General features: G+C 37.1%; 1 protein-coding gene and 2 pseudogenes across 1 annotated transcript; all 3 read left to right on the forward strand.

Moving 5' to 3' along the window:
* Positions 1–1,607: 1,607 nt before the first annotated feature.
* On the forward strand, positions 1,608–5,128 carry LOC126597600 (phenylacetaldehyde reductase-like). The gene is made up of 6 exons (XM_050264399.1): positions 1,608–1,836; positions 2,580–2,749; positions 3,141–3,332; positions 3,789–3,957; positions 4,329–4,515; positions 4,778–5,128. The coding sequence occupies exons 1-6, from the start codon at positions 1,719–1,721 to the stop codon at positions 4,920–4,922; spliced, it is 981 nt and encodes a 326-aa protein (XP_050120356.1). The 5' UTR covers positions 1,608–1,718; the 3' UTR covers positions 4,923–5,128.
* Positions 5,129–5,346: 218 nt separating this feature from the next.
* Positions 5,347–11,468, forward strand: LOC126597541 (phenylacetaldehyde reductase-like; annotated as a pseudogene).
* Positions 11,469–13,046: 1,578 nt separating this feature from the next.
* On the forward strand, positions 13,047–17,357 carry LOC126597591 (phenylacetaldehyde reductase-like; annotated as a pseudogene).
* The last annotated feature ends 3,325 nt before the right edge of the window (positions 17,358–20,682 follow it).

Consider the following 20,682-nt stretch of genomic DNA (forward strand, 5'->3'; position numbering starts at 1 on the left):
CGTCAGTGCTATCGCCGTCTCGACGCTCGACATGCTTCTGGCTGTACTCGATGACTTTGGTGACGATGTGGCTGGTTACATTGGGGAGAGGGATCAGATTATTGGCGTAGTCGTCTTCCACCATCTGCTTGATGGTGTGCGACTCCATAACAATCGTCTCATCGACTTCGAACACCTCGCGGCTAGTGAGACTGAGAATGGTGAGAGAGAATCGGTGAGGGATTTTAGGGAAATTACAGAACGAGAAAAGGGAGGGATGAGGGGATTTGATGGATGGTTACAGAGATAGGGGAAAGAAAAAGAGGAAAAGAAAAGGGGAATAAAATTAATAGAAATAAATTACTGAAATTAAAACCCAAATTCCAGAAATGAAGAAAAATGGAACCCCAATATGGAAATTAATCACCTTGGGGAACATCTTTGTGCAATGGAGGGACTTGTGGATGTCCATGGCGTAGTCGACCGTGTCGGTCATGTTTAGGAGCTCGATCTTGGACTTGAGGATCTGCTCATCTGGATACATCTGACGCTCTTGCAGGAACAGGAGGAGGGAAAAAATGAAGAAATTTGCGTTTAGGGATCTGGGTTTGTTGTTGAATACTGGAACGATACGAAGCAATTAGGGTTTGCAGAGAGTACCATCGATCCCAATCAGTCCCAACAATTAAGATGACAAAAGTACCCTCCAAATTTTTAATCCAGGCCGTCCGATCTTAACCCTATAGGGCATTCCCATCATTTGAACACCCAAAGGACCGGCCTCATCAACAATTGAGGTAAGCCCAACAAACACAACCCAAAACGAACCAACCCAACCGCCTTCACCTAGTGGCAATCTTGTAAATAAACTGAAATGTGATCCAGAACATTGTTCATATGAATAGTGCAATTTCCCCTCCTTTGGACAAAAGTAATAATTCGTGCCACGTAAACAATTTTTTATGGATATATTGACAATAGATTGCAAGTGAATAGAAAATTAAGAATTTGAGTTTAGAGAGCTTAATGAAACTCGAGTTGAAAATGAATAGATTTATAATATCTTGTTACAATTGGGTCCCAATATTTATAATAACAACAGTGACTTACTAGTTTGACTTTACTGTTCACCAGACTTTCTATAAAATAAGAGTAAATTGTACAAATGGTCCCTCAACTTTAATCAAATTGGAGCAATGGTCCCTCAACTAAAAATCCATTACCATTGGTCCCTCAACTTATCAAAATTTGTAGCTATAGTCCTTTTCATCAATTTTGTCAAAATTTTGTCAAAATAAGCTATGTTGGAATGACCATTTATATAATTAGGGTCTATTAACTCATCAAAGTGTATAATTATGGTTCTTTTCGTCAATTATGTCAAAAAATTTGTCAAAACGAGTTATATTGGAAGGACCATTGCTACAATTGGGTTAAAGTTAAATGATCATTTCTCTACTTGAATTAAAGTTCAGAGACCAATGGTAATGAATTTTTAGTTGAGGGACCATAGTTGCACGTTTTGATAAGTTAAGGGACCAAAGGTAATGGATTTTTAGTTGAAGGACCATTGCTCCAATTTGATTAAAGTTGAGGGACCATTTGTACAATTTACTCATAAAATAAACACCAATTTTTCTGAATTTCCAAAAAGGTTCATGTTTAGACACTCCTAAATCACCTTAATCAAAGCTTATTGCAAGCTTTTGAGATAGACGCCCACCCCCAGCAGGAAGAGGATGAGTGGAGGAACAAAGGTGGTATGTGTAACAGGAGCCTCAGGTTACATAGCATCATGGTTGGTCAAGCTCTTATTACAAAGGGGTTATAACGTCAAAGCCACTGTTCGTGACCCAAGTCAGTATTTCTGTACTTGCTCTTATGTAATCTTCATGTCTTCAAACAATTCCTTGAGTACTTTTCGTTTTTGACTTCTGGGTTTTGTGTACTGTTTTGTTTCCAAAAGAAAAAAGGAGCATCGAGTAGTTGTTATATTCTTCTGATATATCTTCATCTGGATTTTGGAGTTCAAATTATGAGTCCCCGTGCATTGGGAGAAAAACAATTTGACTGCATACGTATAGAGGAATAGTTGAAAATACGGGCCTAAATTTTAAGTTTTTATCCCCGTTGGGAGATAGCCTCAAGCTTATTATTAGCCCAAAGTTTCTGCAAGTAGATAAAACGATAGAGTTGCAGCAGGGCTTTGCTTGAAATTTGAATCCCGAATTGTGTATGTCACCAATTTACATTTTTGGGTTACTAAAATGATTTTTCTTCAAAATTTGATCCTAATTAATTAAGAAATAACTTTTTCCAAATTAGTTTGCAATAAAGGCATGAACTAAGTGGGTGTTATGATGTTTGGGTGTGCCCCTTAACCAGCAATCAGCACAGTAAACTCTACTAGAAGCAGGCAAGACATTGCAGAAGTAGGGTCTCAATTTGTTCATTTGGCCTCACTCATAAATTTTGTTGTAGTAATATTATCGGTACCAAAAGAACGTATTAATCTACTTCTGGGCAGCTAAGTTTCCCATTTAACCATCACTCTGGGTAGTCAGCTTTCAACTCATTAGTTATGTTTGTGTACTGAACAGGTGATTCAAAGAAAACAGAACACTTGCTCTCACTAGATGGAGCAAAGGAAAGGCTTCATTTGTTCAAAGCAGATTTATTAGAAGAAGGATCTTTTGACACCGTAGTTGACGGATGTCAAGGCGTTTTTCATACAGCATCTCCTGTTCAGCTTTCAGTCACTGACCCACAGGTTTATCCCTTCACTTCATTGTTCTAATATTCTACCATTCTAGTAATGGTGTGTTGGTTACAGGTCTTTTTTCACCAAACGTGCATAACTTGTTAATCAACATCAACTACGCTGCTGAAAATTTTGAAAATAAGCGTTGTCAAGTCTTTATCGATAGGAAAAAAGAAAATAGTATCGCATCAGTTGTTTACGGATAAATATCCAGTCCAGACAAAACAGAAATGACTAAGGCAGTTGCATGAAAACGTATAAATCTTGACCTTGTATCCATTTTCTCTCTACTAGAGCATGACGCGAGTGCACATGTGTTTCTGTATGTCTTTAAAGAATCGATATATGTTCAATTCTTTAATGAAAAAAATGGTAATGTTACTTATTCTCCATGTTTCAGGCAGAACTAGTTGAGCCTGCAGTGAAGGGAACACTTAATGTTCTAAAATCATGCGCGAAATTTCCTACTGTCAAGAGAGTGGTTTTAACATCTTCCATGGCTTCAGTATCGGTGAATGGGAAACCTTTGACCTCTGATGTGGTTTTGGATGAAACATGGTATTCGGATCCACTTGTTTGTGAGAAGAACGAGGTACGTATGGAATACATATTATCTTTCCCCAAGTTTCACATTATATTCGTTGTTAATTAGTTCTATTTCCATGGCCAATGGAATCTTAATCTGATTTTATGAAGTGTGACCTTATCAGTTGTGTGGATGCAATTATAGAAGATATGAATGATGAAATTTATCCTTGCTTTTGTTTTCCACCTTCTTTACTTGTTTGTGCATTGTCAGAGTTCTAGATGTCTCGCTGGTTGCCCGCTATATTTGCAGCTCATATTGGACCAAGGCCTGCACACAATCAAGCACAATCATCAGAATTGAACTATCTGTTGTGTGTTGTTTTTATTGCTCCAAAGAAAAAAGAAGAGTACAACATATGTAGGCTGTATAACTGTACAAGTAACCTTAACATAAAACAATGCTGTATATCTTCCTTTAATGTGAACTACAAACTCAGTACGAACTATTTTATTTGTTCAGAGATGGTATGCGCTCTCAAAAACTTTAGCTGAGGAGGCTGCCTGGAAATACGCTAAAGAAAATGGAATTGACTTGGTTACAATGAATCCAGGGTTTGTGATAGGTCCACTCTTACAGCCAACACTTAATCTCTCTGTGGAGATGATTCAGAATCTCATAACCGGTACAGGTAAACTTCAACAATTATCCTTTTGATCTTGCATGATTGAGGCACAGTATGAATGTATAATGGAAGCTCAAAATTAATTTCGTGTGAGGTAGATATCGTGGCAGGTTTAGTCTTTAGATGGAGGCCTTCTCCTATTAAAGTTACCGTATTAGATGTGGTAGGCTTAAAGCATGAATGTTTATCTGAACTTACCAACTTGTTGCTTCCAGTAACAAATAAACTTTATGCAAATGATCAGAAATATACAACTGATATGGTAAACAGTAATTTTATGGGCTGTTAAATTGTACCAGCCTGTAGAATTATTCAACCTCTCTGTTTAAGATCCGTGAGTCATGCAGTCGATTTGCTTTTGTTTCTCTCTTATGTAGGTACCAAAACACTACCCCTTTCAAATTACCGGTCCATTGATGTTAGGGATGTTGTCTCTGCTCATATTCTGGCATTTGAAGTTCCTTCAGCAAGTGGAAGATATTGTTTAGTTTCAAATGTTACACACGCTTCTGAGGTTCTGAAGATTATACAAGACCTTTATCCCACTTTGCACCTTCCTGAAAAGTAAGTTATTGGAAAATTACCGTGAGTAATTGATGCTGTTTCCAGTAATTAAGATTACTCATGAGTAGCCAAAACCAAATGGGAGTAGAATAACATTAGCTTTCGTAACAATGTGCTTTTCACAGTGACACTGCACCAAACCATTCCTTTTTTTTTCTTTATATTTTAAAATGTACATTTTGAAAAGGGAGATCAAATTTTACGCCGGGAGTTACTGAGAGTGGCATATTTCTAAGTTTTTTGTTGTTGTCATTATTGGCAGATGTGAGATTGGCAGTACTTCAGACCCGAAATATTCAATATCCGCAGAGAAAGCAAAAGGTTTAGGAATTAATTTCCTTCCGTTGGAAGTAAGTCTTAGAGACACAATTGAAAGCCTGAAGGAGAAGGGCTTCCTCAAGATTTGAAATATGCAATTGAAACAGAAACTTGTTAATCTAGTGCAATAAGATGCTGAAAAATAATATGTTTCCTGTTAAGACTTTCTTAAGTTAATCTGCGCTCAGATGTTGCTTTCACATCGTTCTGTATAATTCAATAAAATTGTAGAATTGCATGGAAAAAACGAAATTTTTAATCATTCGCAATAATACCGATGACTTGTTGATTCGCAGTTTTTGAGCAGATGAAATAAGCAGATCCTTTCTTAATCAAAGTTTAATACATAAAATAATAATTAATTTCTTCCCTTCATAATGTTTTATTATTTGTTCAATATGCATAATAAACAACGACTATCATTGCACAAGAGAACCACAGAAGTCCTCCAGCTAACTTTCCACCTTAAGAAACCACCTACTCTACCATTACATAACTGAAGTTGTAAAAGATAGACGCAGAGAGAAAATGAGTGGAGGAACGAAGGTTGTGTGTGTAACAGCAGCCTCCGGCTACATAGGGTCGTGGCTTGTGAAGCTCCTACTTCAAAGAAGTTATACTGTCATAGCTACCGTTCGCGACCCAAGTAAGTATTGCTTCTAGTTCTTTTCTTTCTCCTTTTCTCAACTCAGTAACATTTATTTTCAAATTCAGGGTTTTGTATTTTATTTTTGCTTCAGTAAGAGAACTTTATAGGATCCAATTCAGATTCTAAAATCTTGATCTGGGCACTCAAATGTGGTTCTGAAATCTTGAAGGGATATAGGCCCATAATTATTGTTGTTTAGTTTTCATTCTTGGGTTTGGCCCTCATTAGACTAGTGTGTTGGGGCCCACATCCTCTTAACCGTCTTCCGACTTACACCAATATTGTTCTCAACTTCAGCATCTATGTTCATACTAGGTGGGATCTGCCCTTTTATTTCAAAACACCTCACTGCAATTTAGGAGAACTACCACTGATCGCCGGTCTTATAACAATTTCGTTTTTAGTTTATAACTTTTGTGAGGGTGAGATATAAGAAAGAAGATATAAGAAAGAAACATATAAAACGTAAATGAGGGAAGAACAAAGTATTGAGATGGAGGAGAAGATACAAAGAAGAATAAATGAAGATAAAATCTTCGTGTGCCTTTCCTTGTACATTTCTTTTACATTCCTCCCACCATCCTTGCTCCACTCTTCTATATCCCTCATTTCTCCCATGTATTTCTCCTCTACCTCCAACACAAAAATGATAACTAAACCTAAAAAGAAAATGGTTAGCAAATGTGCAATATACCCCTTTATGAACTGTCACTTCTCCCACAGGAGACAATTGTATTTGACACCCAATAGCTAATATTTTTTACAGCTTAAAATTCAATGTATGTCCAGTGGGGTGGTTGTAATCCTAGTTCAACTCGCCAGTTCTGTTTGTGTAATGCCACAGATGATCCAAATAAAAGAGGGCACTTGCTCTCACTTGATGGAGCAAAAGAAAGGCTTCATTTGTTCAAGGCAGGTTTATTAGAAGAAGGAGCTTTCGACCCCGTAATTGATGGATGTGTTGGTGTTTTTCATACAGCATCGCCTGTACAACTTTCAGCCACTGACCCACAGGTTTGTCCTTTTCACTTCACGCTTTGAATATTCTATCATGTGTTTCAAGACTTCCGATGCAAAAATCGAAATGATAAGTGTTTCCATATTTCAGGCAGAAATAGTTGTGAGCCTGCAGTGAAGGGAACTCTGAATGTTCTAAAATCCTGTGTGAAATTTCCCACTGTCAAGAGAGTGGTTCTAACATCTTCTATGTCTTCAGTATCGTTTAGTAGAACACCGATAACTTCTGATATGGTTTTGGATGAAACATGGTACCCAGATCCACTTGTTTGCGAGCAGAACCAGGTACGCTTGCATACTCCCGAGTTTCACCTTGTATTCATTGTTAGTTTGTTTGATTTCAATATCAGTAGCAACAAGATTTAATCTAGTTACATCAGTTACGTCTCTGGATGAAGTTCTGTAATAGAAAGAACAACATTCATTGGATGTGTATTGTGTTTCTAATACGCAAAAGACTGCCAATTTATTGATCTGATTTGGTGAACATAAGAACTTCCTTCATTATGTGCTTAGAGATGGTATCCGCTTTAGAAAACTTTTGCTAAGGACAAAAAAGGTTTTGATCTAAATGATCACTTATAGGTTCATCGTTTTTGGCTCAATTAGTGCTTTTTACGGGACCAAAAAGGGTCTAAGTTTCAAACCTTATGAAACTGAACCAAGAATTAGACACTATTTATAAAACTGGACCAATAAGTAGACATTATTTATGAAACTGGACCAAGAAAGATGCACTATTTATGAAATTGTACTAAATACTATATACTATTTATGAAACTGGACCCAGTAACTAGGCACTATTTATGAAACATGACCAAGAACTAGACACCATTTATGAAACTAGACCAATAAATAGTGTAATACCGTTTAATTTTATAAATAGTTTTCAATTTTATAAACCGTGTCTGAATCTGCACATTATTTTTTTTATATTAAAATTGTGTCATTTTCATTAAATTTAAAGTTTTTTTGTCACTTTTATTAAAATTAAAGTTATAGCACGATTTTTTGGTTAAAATAAACTTAGTTTAAGCTCTTTTCATGAAAACTCTATTTTTTTTTTTAAAAAAAAAAGAAACAACTTGTAGCAAATCATGGTTATCCACCTATTCTGGAGCCGGAAATACTCACCGATGTATTTCAACAACTCCCTAACCGCAATAAAACAAACGTACTAACTTTGAGCCTCGAACCCGACTTTTCTGTTTTTTGTATTTTGCGAGCGTGAAACACGAGTTGAAAGAAAGTGAATAGATTTTTAACATCTAGCCACTATTGGGTCCCAATAATTATAATAACGACACCGTAAAGTTCACCTCACCTAACATTTTATAAAATAAACACCCATTGTTCCAAACTTTTTATTGTAAGCTTTTGAGAAGGACTCCTACCCCAGCAAGGGAGAGGATGAGTGGAGAAAGAGGGGTGGTGTGTGTAACTGGAGCCGCAGGTTACATAGCATCATGGTTGGTGAAGCTCTTGCTACAAAGGGGTTATACTGTCAGAGCCACTGTTCGCGACCCAAGTCAGTATTTCTGTACTTGCTCTCATGTAATCTTCATGTTTTGAAACAATTCTATGAGTACTTTTCGTTTTTGAATTCTGGGTGTTGTGTACTGTTCTGTTTTCCAAAAGAAAAATGGAGCATCTAGTAGTCATATTCTTCTGATATATCTTGACCTGGATTCTGGAGTTCAAACTATGAGTCCCCGTCCATTGGGAGATGAACAGTTTGAGTGCATACGTATAGAGGAATAGTTGAAAATACGGGCCTACATTTTAAGTTTTTATCCCCGTTCGGAGATAGCCTCAAGCTTATTAGCCCAAAGTTTCTGCAAGTAGATAAAACGATAGAGTTGCAGCAGGGCTTTGCTTGAAATTTGAATCCCGAATTGTGTATGTCACCAATTTACATTTTTGGGTTACTAAAATGTTTTTTTCTTCAAAATTTGATCCTAATTAATTTAGAAATAACTTTTTCCAAATTAGTTTGCAATAAAGGAATGAACTGAGTGGGTGTTATGATGTTTGGGTGTGCCCCTTAACCAGCAATCAGCACAGTAAACTCTACTAAAAGCAGGCAAAACATTGCAGAAGTAGGGTCTCAATTTGTTCATTTGGCCTCTCATAAATTTTGTTGTAGTAATATTATCGGTACCAAAAGAACGTATTAATCTACTTCTGGGCAGCTAAGTTTCCCGTTTAACCCTCACTGTGGGTAGTCAGCATTCGCCACTTTGCCTAGTACACATAAGTCCCAACACGTGTGTTGTATTCTTCGTTTCAACTCATTAGTCGTGTTTGTGTATTCCGCAGGTGATCCAAAGAAAACAGAACACTTGCTCTCACTAGATGGAGCAAAAGAAAGGCTTCATTTGTTCAGAGCAGAATTATTAGAAGAAGGATCTTTTGACACTGTAGTTGATGGATGTCAAGGCGTTTTTCATACAGCATCTCCTGTCCAGTTTTCAGTCACTGACCCGCAGGTTTATGCCTTCACTTCATTGTTCCAATATTCTACTATTCTAGTAATGGTGTGTCGGTTACAGGTCTTTTTTCACCAAACGTGCATAACTTGTTAATCAACATCAATTACGCTGCTGAAAATTTTGAAAATAAGCATTGTCAAGTCTTTATCAATAGGAAAAAAGAAAATAGTATCGCATCTGTTGTTTACGGATAAATATCCAGTCCAAGAGCAAACTTATAACAGGAGTCCAGACAAAACAGAAATGACTAAGGCAGTTGCATGAAAACGTATAAATCTTGACCTTGTATCCATTTTCTCTCTACTGGAGCATGACGCGAGTGCACGTCTGTTTCTGTATGTGTTTAAAGAATCAATATATGTTCAATTCTTTAATATAAAAAATGGTAATGTTACTTATTCTCCATGTTTCAGGCAGAACTAGTTGAGCCTGCAGTGAAGGGAACACTTAATGTTCTAAAATCATGCGCGAAATTTCCTACTGTCAAGAGAGTGGTTTTAACATCTTCTATGGCTTCAGTATCGGTGAATGGGAAACCTCTGACATCTGATGTGGTTTTGGATGAAACATGGTATTCGGATCCACTTGTTTGTGAGAAGAACGAGGTACGAATGGAATACATATTATCTTTCCCCAAGTTTCACATTATATTCGTTGTTAATTAGTGCTATTTCCATGGCCAATGGAATCTTAATCTGATTTTATGATGTGTGACCTTATCAGTTGTGTGGATGCAATTATAGAAGATATGAATGATGAAATTTATCCTTGCTTTTGTTTTCCACCGCTCTTTACTTGTTTGTGCATTGTCGGAGTTCTAGATGTCTTGCTGGTTGCCTGCTATATTTGCAGCCCATATTGGACCAAAGCCTGCACACAATCAAGCACAGTCATCAGAATTGAACTAGCTGTTGTTTGTTGTTTTTATTGCTCCAAAGAAAAAAGAAGAGTACAGCATATGTAGGCTGTATAACTGTATAAGTAACCTTAACATAAAACAATGCTGTATATCTTCCTTTAATATGAACTACGAACTCAGTATGAACTATTTTATTTGTTCAGAGATGGTATGCGCTCTCAAAAACTTTAGCTGAGGAGGCTGCCTGGAAATACGCTAAAGAAAATGGAATTGACTTGGTTACAATGAATCCAGGGTTTGTGATAGGTCCACTCTTACAGCCAACACTTAATCTCACTGTGGAGATGATTCAGAATCTCATAACCGGTACAGGTAAACTTCAGCAATTATCCTTTTGATCTTGCATGATTGAGGCACAGTATGAATGTATAACGGAAGCTCAAAATTAATTTCGTGTGAGGTAGATATCGTGGCAGGTTTAGTCTTTAGATGGAGGCCTTCTCCTATTAAAGTTACCGTATTAGATGTGGCAGGCTTAAAGCATGAATGTTTATCTGAACTTACCAACTTGTTGCTTCCAGTAACAAATAAACTTTATACAAATGATCAGAAATATACAACTGATATGGTAAACAGTAATTTTATGGGCTGTTAAATTGTACCAGCCTGTAGAATTATTCAACCTCTCTGTTTAAGATCCGTGAGTCATGCAGTCAATTTGCTTTTGTTTCTCTCTTGTGTAGGTACCAAAACACTACCCCTTTCAAATTACCGGTCCATTGATGTTAGGGATGTTGTCTCTGCTCATATTCTGGCATTTGAAGTTCCTTCAGCAAGTGGAAGATATTGTTTAGTTTCAAATGTTACACACGCTTCCGAGGTTCTGAAGATTATACAAGACCTTTATCCCACTTTGCACCTTCCTGAAAAGTAAGTTATTGGAAAATTACCGTGAGTAATTGATGATGTTTCCATTAATTAAGATTACTCATGAGTAGCCAAAACCAAATGGGAATAGAATAACATTAGCTCTCATAACAATGTTCTTTTGACAGTGACAGTGAACCAAACCATTCTTTTTTTTTTTCCCTTTGTATTTTAAAATGTACATTTTGAAAAGGGAGATCAAATTTTACGCCGGGAGTTACTGAAAGTGGCATATTTCTAAGTTGTTTGTTGTTGTCATTATTGGCAGATGTGAGATTGGTAGTAGTTCAGACCCGAAATATCCAATATCAGCAGAGAAAGCAAAAGGTTTAGGAATTAATTTCCTTCCGTTGGAAGTCAGTCTTAGAGACACAATTGAAAGCCTGAAGGAGAAGGGCTTCCTCAAGATTTGAAATATGCAATTGAAACAGAAACTTGTTAATCTAGGGCAATAAGATGCTGAAAAATAATATGTTTCCTGTTAAGACTTTATTATGTTAATCTGCAGACCCCCAAAAAGAGTGTACCTTACTAAGTGGTCTTAGCGAGACCCCCAAAAAACTATGGGGTCGCTAATCCCGTCTTCAACTCTTGCGTGTACCTGACTAAGTTGTTTCCTGTTAAGACTTCCTTAAGTCAAACTGCAGACGCTCACAGAATTAACTACACAAACGCTCAGAAATTGCTTTCAGATCCTTCTGTATGGCTCAATAAAAATGCAGGAATGCACGGAAGAAAGTCAACTTTAATTTTTTTAATAATACCGATGATGTGTTGTTTCGCGGATATTGAGCAGATGAAATATATAGATGCTTTCTTAGTCAATGTTTAATACATGAACAATGACTTCCAACCAGATGCTTTCATTTTCAAATTACGGGTTTTGTATTTTGTTTTTGTTTCAATAAGAAAAATTTATAGGATCCAATTCAGATTCTGAAAATCTTGATCTGGGCAGTCAAACGTGGTTCTGAAATCAAGTTATGTCTCCTTGGACTTAATGTTTGAAGGGATATAGGGCTGGTTTGGTATTGCTGTGCTTTGAAAAAAAACTGCTGTGAGAATAAGCGGCTGTGCTGTGAAAATAAGCGGCTGTGAAATAAATCAGCAGAGTGTTTGGTAAACTTTTTTGTAAAAGTACTTTTGGAAAAAAAAGCAGTCTAATAGTGGGTCTTTTCATTAAAGAAGCACTGTAGCTTCATGTGCTTTGAAAAAAAGCTAGTTTTCCAAAGCTGCAAATGGTAGCTTCAGTTTTTTCCTTTGATTTCAGCTTATTCTCGCAGCAGCTTCCAAAATAAGCCATTTTTTTTCAGTTTACCAAACACCTAAAACCCTCACAGCTTTTTTTCATGGGTGCTTTTTTTTTAAGCACCTCACTCCCAAACTAGGTCATAGTCCCACAATTATGCTTGCTTAGTTTTCGCTCTTGGGTTTGCCCTCCTCATCCTAGTGTGTTGGAGCCCACATCCTCTTAAGCGTCTTAGGACTTATACCAATATTGTCCTCAACTTCAACATCTAAGTCCATACCAAGTGGGATCTGCACCACTTTATTTCAAAATGCCTCTTAGGGAGAACTACCATTTATGGCCTGTGCTGAGTCAATTTTATACTATATATTTTACTCTATTCTTAGTATGTTCTAGTTATTATTTTGTTGAAATTTTGATACTTTGATTTATATTTCTAATGTAAGACATGCAACTTTCTCTTGAGCAAAAAGTGACGAAACGGTTGAAATTTGGAGTAATTCCAATTGTAGGATGTTCGTGAGTCTCTCAGCTTGTTCATGTTAAAGTTTTAAATTTTCTATCAAGCGATTAATTTAAGACGATGAAATAAAAGATCAACCTGCAAGGCTGTCAAAGTGACTTTTTGGCATATTTGGGCTGTCAAAGTTTCAGCTTCTAGGTCCATACTAGGTGAGATATGCACCATTTTATTTCAAAATGCCCTCAAATGGAGAACCACCATTTTGGGCCTGTTTTATAACTTCATTTGACGTCCAAATAGTTCTATTTAGGGAGTTTGACATACCCTGACAAAACTTTTACTTGGCATAAAACTTGTAGCAAACTTGTCCTTAGAACCAAGGACAAAATTCACTAAAACAACCCAACCCACAACTCAAAACCATATGCCTTTTATTTATCAACCTGCAAGGTTGTTCAAGAAAGTTAAAGGTAACTTAATAGTATCTTAAGTCCCTAGTGATAGTACTCTATTATTTCATGCATTCTTCAGATAATTCAAAGAAAACAGAGCACTTGCTCTCGCTAGATGGAGCCAAAGAAAGGCTTTTTTTGTTCAAAGCAGATTATTAGAAGAAGGATCTTTCGACGCTGTGCTCAATCGATGTGAAGGAATATTTCATACAGCATCGCCTACACAATTTCCAGCCACTCACCTGCAGGTTTGTCCTTTCATTTCATGCTTCAAATATTCTATCGTGTGTATGCGGCACTGGGTTACAGGTAGAACCAAACATACTTTCAAGACTTTTGAACCGAAATGATATGTTTGTCCACAATCAGGCAGAAATAGTTGCTGCAGTGAAAGAAACACTCAATGTTCTAAAATCATGTGTGAAATTCCCCGCTGTCAAGAGAGTGGTTTTTGACATCTTACATGACTTCTGTTATGGTGATCAAAGAAATACCTCTGACCTCTGATGTGGTTCTGGACGAAATATGCTACTCGGATCCACTTATTTGTCAAAAGAACGAGGTATGTATGTATCTCTGTATGTATGTATGCTTCTAATACTCAAAAGTCAGCGAAATCCTTGATCTGGTTTCCCTAGAATTAATGACATAAAGGAAAGCTTAGCAAAAGACAACGCAATACATCTGTCTTATATTTATAAGAAAACTAACGGAAAATTGTTTGAAAACTTTAGCTACTTTAGCTTTTAAACTATAAGGACAAAGTAAATATGTAAGTGAATAGTACCATGAGTGATTTTTAAGCTAAAAATATTCTTAACGTTAAAAATGAACCGTATTAACAATTTTTCATTAAAACTCATATTTATAAGCTTGCTAAACCGACTTACCTAGTCGGTGGAATTGGACTCTTCCATTTTGGCCACAAGTTTGTGAAATAAATAAACACCCATTGTCCCAATTTTTTATTGTAAGCTGTTGAGATAGTCTCCTACCCCAGCAGGGAGAGGATGAGTGGAGAAAGAGGGGCGGTGTGTGTAACAGGAGCCTCAGGTTACATAGCATCATGGTTGGTGAAGCTCTTGCTACAAAGGGGTTATGCTGTCAGAGCCACTGTTCGCGACCCAAGTCAGTATTTCTGTACTTGCTCTTATGTAATCTTCATGTTTCGAAACAATTCTATGAGTACTTTTCGTTTTTGAATTCTGGGTGTTGTTTACTGTTCTGTTTTCCGAAAGAAAAATGAAGCATCTAGTAGTCATATTCTTCTGATATATCTTGACCTGGACTCCGGAGTTCAAACTATGAGTCCCCGTGCATTGGGAGATGAAGAATTTGAGTGCATACGTATAGAGGAATAGTTGAAAATTCCGGCCTAAATTTTAAGTTTTTATCCCCGTTCGGAGATAGCCTCAAGCTTATTAGCCCAAAGTTTCTGCGAATAGATAAAACGATACAGTTGCAGCAGGGCTTTGCTTGAAATTTGAATCCCGAATTGTGTATGTCACCAATTTACATTTTTGGGTTACTAAAATGATTTTTCTTCAAAATTTGATCCTAATTAATTTAGAAATAACTTTTTCCAAATTAGTTTGCAATAAAGGCATGAACTAAGTGGGTGTAATGATGTTTGGGTGTGCCCCTTAACCAGCAATCAGCACAGTAAACTCTATTAGAAGCAGGCAAAACATTGCAGAAGTAGGGTCTCAATTTGTTCATTTGGCCTCACTCATAAATTTTGTTGTAGTAATATTATCGGTCCCAAAAGAACGTATTAATCTACTTCTGGGCAGCTAAGTTTCCCGTTTAACCCTCACTGTGGGTAGTCAGCATTCGCCACTTTGCCTAGTACACATAAGTCCCAACACGTGTGTTGTTTTCTTCGTTTCAACTCATTAGTCGTGTTTGTGTATTCCGCAGGTGATCCAAAGAAAACAGAACACTTGCTCTTACTAGATGGAGCAAAAGAAAGGCTTCATTTGTTTAGAGCAGATTTATTAGAAGAAGGATCTTTTGACACTGTAGTTGATGGATGTCGAGGCGTTTTTCATACAGCATCTCCTGTCCAGTTTTCAGTCACAGACCCGCAGGTTTATCCCTTCACTTCATTGTTCCAATATTCTACTATTCTAGTAATGGTGTGTCGGTTACAGGTCTTTTTTTCGCCAAACATACATAACTTGTTATCCAACATCAACTATGTTGCTGAAAATTTTGAAAATAAGCATTGTCAAGTCTTTATCAATAAGAAAAAAGAAAATAGTATTGCATCAGTTGTTTACAGAGAAATATCCAGTCCAAGAGCAAACTTATAACAAGAGTCCAGACAAAACAGAAATGACTAAGGCAGTTGCATGAAAACGTATAAATCTTGACCTTGTATCCATTCTCTCTCTACTGGAGCATGGCGCGAGCGCATGTGTGTTTCTATACATGTTTAACGAACCAATACTTTAATGTAAAAAAATTGTAATGTTACTTATTCTCCATGTTTCAGGCAGAACTAGTTGAGCCTGCAGTGAAGGGAACAACACTTAATATTCTAAAATCATGTGCGAAATTTCCTACTGTCAAGAGAGTAGTTTTAACATCTTCTACGGCTTCAGTATCGGTGATTGGGAAACCTCTGACCCCTGGTGTGGTTTTGGATGAAACATGGTATTCGAATCCACTTGATTGTGAGAAGATCAAGTTACGAATGGAATACATATTATCTTTCTCCAAATTTCACATTTTATTCGTTGTTAATTTGTTCTATTTCCATGTCCATTGGAAACTTAATCTGATTTTGTGAAGTGTGACCTTAGTTGTCTGGATGCAATTATAGAAGATATGAATGATGGAATTTATCCTTGCTTTTGTTTTCCCCCATTCTTTACTTGTTTGTGCGTTGACGGAGTTCAAAATGTCTCGCTGGTTGCCTTCTATATTTGCAGTTCAATTTGGACCAAAACCTGCACACAATCAAGCACAATCATCAGCATTGAACAATCTGTTGTGTGTTGTTTTTATTGCTCCGAAGAAAAAAGAAGACTACAACATATTTAGGCTGTATAACTGTATATTAATCAAAGTCTGCCAAATAGTTAACCCGAGTCTTTGACTTATATTAGAAATACAAGTAACCTTAACATAAAACAGTGCTGTATTATCTTCCTTTAGTATGAACTACGAACTGAGTACAAACTATTTTATTTGTTCAGAACTGGTATGCGCTCTAAAAAACTTTAGCTGAGGAGGCTGCCTGGAAATACGCTAAAGCAAATGGAATTGACTTGGTTACAATGCATCCAGCATATGTGATAGGTCCACTCTTGCAGCCAACACTGAATCTCACCGTGGAGATGATTTGGAATTTCATAACCGGTACAGGTAAACTTCAGCAACTATCCTTTTGATCTTGCATGATTAAGGTCAAAATTATTTTCATGTGCGGTAGATATCATGGCAAGTTTAGATGGAGGCCTTCTCCTATAAAAGTTACCATAGTAGAAGGTCAGAAATATACAACTGATGTGGTAAACAGTAATTTTATGGGCTGTTAAGTTCTACTAGCCAGTAGAATTATTCAACCGCTCTGTTTAAGATCCGTGAGTCATGCAGTCGATTTTCTTTTGGTTCTCTCCTGTGCAGGTACCGAAACACTACCCCTTTCAAATTACTGGTCCGTTGATGTTAGGGATGTTGCCACTGCTCATATTCTGGCATTTGAAGTTCCTTCAGCAAGTGGAAGATATTGTTTAGTTGCAAATGTTACACACGCTTATGAGGTTCTGAAGATTATACAAGAACCTTATCCCACTTTGCACCTTCCTGAAAAGTAAGTTATTGGAAAATTTCCGTAAGTAATTGATGCCGTTTCCATTAACTAAGATTACTCATAAGTAGCCAAAACCAAATGGGAGCAGAATAACATTAGCTTTCATAACAATGTGCATTTGATGGTGACACTGCACAAACCATTTTTTTTTGTTCCTTTAAGATTTTAAAATATGCATTTTGAAAAGAGCGAAAATTTTACATTGAAAGTGGCATACTTCTAAGTTTTTCGTTGTTGTCATTACTGGCAGATGTGAGGTTGGCAGTACTTTAGAACCGAAATATCACGTATCCACAGAGAAAGCAAAAAGTTTGGCAAGTAATCTCCTTCCTCTGGAAGTAACTCTCAGGGACACAATTGAAAGCCTGAAGGAGAAGGGCTTCCTCAAGATTTGAAATATGCAATTTCCCCATAAACTTGTTAAGTCAGTGCAATGAGACTTTCTTACGTTAATTATGCAGACACCCACAGGGTTCACTTCTCAAACGCTCAGACATTGTTTTCGGATCGTTCTGTATAATTCAATAAAATTGTAGAATTGCATGGAAAAAACTTGATTTATGATCATTCGAAATAATACCTATGACTTGTCGGTTCGCAGTGTTTTAGCAGATGAAATAAGCAGATCCTTTCTTAATCGCAGTTTAATACATAAACAATGACTTCCAACCAGATAAAATAATAATTAACGTTTTTCTTTCATATTGTTTTTTATTTTTTTCAATATGCATACTAAACAATGATTGCCATTACACAACAGAACCACAGAAGGCCAGCTAACTTTCCACCTTAAGTAACGACCAACTCTACCATGGTTTAATTGAAGTTGTAAGAGATAGACACAGAAAAAAATGAGTGGAGGAACGAAGGTTGTGTGTGTAACAGGAGCCTCCGGCTACATAGGCTCGTGGCTTGTGAAGCTCTTACTGCAAAGAGGTTATACAGTCAAAGCTACCGTTCGAGACCCAAGTAGGTATTACTTCTAGTTCTTAACCTTCTTCCGATTTACACCAATATTGTCCTTAACTTCAGCATCTAGGTTCATACTAGTGGGATCTGCCCCATTTTATTTCAAAACACATCCCCTACAAGTTAGAGAGAAATACCACTTATGGCTGGTCTTATAACAATTTCGTTTTTAGTTTTTTACTTTTGTGTGTGAGCCATGAGAAAAGTATAAAGCAAAATGAGGGAAAAATAAAGTATTGAGTATTGGTGCGAGTCAATGTGTAGAAAAAATAGAATTTGTGTAAATATTATAGTCCTTTTATTAGGAAGGATATATTCGTGTCTTTTATTATTTCCTTAGAGAACAAGATTGTATTTTGTACTTATATTCAGGATTATGAAATACATGAAAACTAAGCCGTAAAATTCTATTTGGAATCCGAGCCTAGTTATCGTAAACCCAAACCACATTTTTTTTTCTTTTCCACCTTGCTGCTGCTGCTCGTATTGGAAGATCTACAGCCTTGTTCCTTGCTGCGTTTCTACAGAAAAACAAAGCTGCCGTGCTGTGATGCTGTGCTGTGTATTTGCTGCGTTGTCGAGATGGCAGGTATCGAGGAAAGCTCAAAGCTGAAATTGGAGGGTCATGCAACAACCAACAATTCAGTTTTGAGTCCCGTAGTGATACAGAATGATGCTTCAAGTGTACCGAATACCGTGAAACTCAATGGATCAAATTATCCTCTTTGGTCCAAGATATTGGAGATGCATGTTGTTGGACGTGGTAAAAAGGGGTTCATGACAAGAGTATTAAGGAACCCAAGGAAGAAAGTGCTGAGTATGAGACATGGGAAACTGAGAATGCAATTGTAAAGGGGTGGTTGGTAATTCCATGGATCCTACCATCATGGGTTTTTTCATCCATCTTCGTACCACCAAAGAAGTATGGGAAGAAGTTGCTTGAACGTATTATGATGGTTCTGATACCCCTCAAATTTATGAGTTAAAGGTAAAGTTTTTTGGCTTTGTCAAGAAGGGCGTCTTATTAGGGTGTACCATTCTGATCTCAAAGTTGTGTGGCAAGAACTGGATTAGAGAAGGATAATCAAGATGGAGTGTGCTATTGCCTTGAAGACGTTCCAAGAAGAAATTCAACTAGATCGTGTTTATGCTTTCCTAGCAAGCCTAGATGACATATTTGATAAGGTACGTAGTGATATTTTGAGGCCTCAACCCTTGCCATTTGTCGAGGAAGTGTTTTCTATTGTTAGGCATGAAGCACAACTCCATGCTACCATGATGGGAAGGTGCAATATCAACAACCAAGGGGGAACACCGACACCACCAATGGTATGGTGTCTCGGTCACCTTCTATTGGTAGGCCCTATGTCTCATCTTCCTTGATAGATCCTTGTCTTTTTATCGAAGAAAATAAAGATGATTTAAAGTGCACTTTTTAAGGTCAAATCCGTCATACTGAAGATACATGTTTTCAAAAACATGGAGTACAGGAGCGGTTCCTTGATTTGAAGAAAAAATTGCGTGCAAAGAAGCGAGCTGCTAATGGAGCAAGTGTTAGCCGTGCATCTGTAGTTGCTGCCACACCTAGTGCTAAAGAGGATGTGCCCAGCCCTGGAGATCCAAGTCAGACCTTGTTGACTAGGACCAATTCAAGTGAGTTGTCGTCCAATACAGGTACTATGGGACATGTTATTTTTAGCCTCTGACACTGAGCATCATACATGTTGGATTTTGGACTCTGGTGCAACAAACGATATGACATTTGATAAAAGTATGTTTAAATAGATTTCAACGACTCATTGAAAGTGTGTAGCAACGGCTAATGGTACCACTTCTCCGATTCTTGGAGTTGGCACCGTGGACCTTACAGCATCCCTTTTTCTTCATCACTGTTTATTTGTTCCATCGTTTTATCATCAGTTGTTATCTATACATGAGGTTACTGAGCAATTGGATTGTGTAGTACATATATAGGATACTTTTTTGTTTACTTCAGGATATTCAGACCAAGGATATAATTGGGCGTGGCACTAAGAGAGAGGGGTTATATTATGTGGATGACGTCATTCTTGGCAGAGCTAGTGTAGTTCGAGCATCCCATACCAGTAATTTGCAAGAAGTTTGGTTATTGCATCGTCGGTTAGGACATGCTTCTTTTGGTTACTTAAGGCGTATGTTGCCTAGTTTATTTCATGAAATAAGAGAATCAGACTTACATCATGAAATGTGTATTCTTGCTAAGAGTCATCCCACCTCGTTTCCTTCTAGTATGAATAAAAAATTGTTTCCGTTTGATCTTGTACATTTAGATGTTTGGGGGCCCTCTCCTGTTAGTACTCTTTTTGGAATTAAATGGTTTGTTACATTTGTTGATGATTGCACATGTATGACCTAGATTTATGTGTCGAAAAATAAGAGTGATGTTAGTATGGTGTTTCGGTCTTTCTCTCAAATGATTACAACACAATATTCCTCCGTTATTAAAGTTCTCCGCTCTAATAATGGAGGTGAATCTATTAATTTTGAGTTGTCTAGTTTTCTTCGGGATACTTCATGAAACAACTTGCCTTCATACCCTGCAACAAAATAGGGTGGCTGAGAGAAAGAATCGTCATATTTTGGAAACCGCTCGTGCATTGCTTATTGGTGCATCCGTTTCAAAGGGTTGTTGCCTAAAGTCGTCACCTATGCAGTTTATGTGATTAATTGCATGCCCTCTTGGGTTGTGGAATTTCGTACACCTCTCTAAGTGCTCATTGAACACGTCTCAGTCGTGTTTACCAATACCCTTATTCCACAGGTTGGATGTGTTGCTTATGTGCATATTCACAAGATTCATCATAGTAAATTGGATCTGTGTGCCCTTTGGTGTGTTTTTGTTGGTTTTGCATCTTAACATAAAGGGTATAAGTGTTATCATCCTGAAACTCGGCATATGTATATGACGATGGA

The sequence above is a fragment of the Malus sylvestris genome, chromosome 2, assembly GCF_916048215.2.
Source record: "Malus sylvestris chromosome 2, drMalSylv7.2, whole genome shotgun sequence".
In the NCBI taxonomy this organism is placed as follows: domain Eukaryota; kingdom Viridiplantae; phylum Streptophyta; class Magnoliopsida; order Rosales; family Rosaceae; genus Malus; species Malus sylvestris.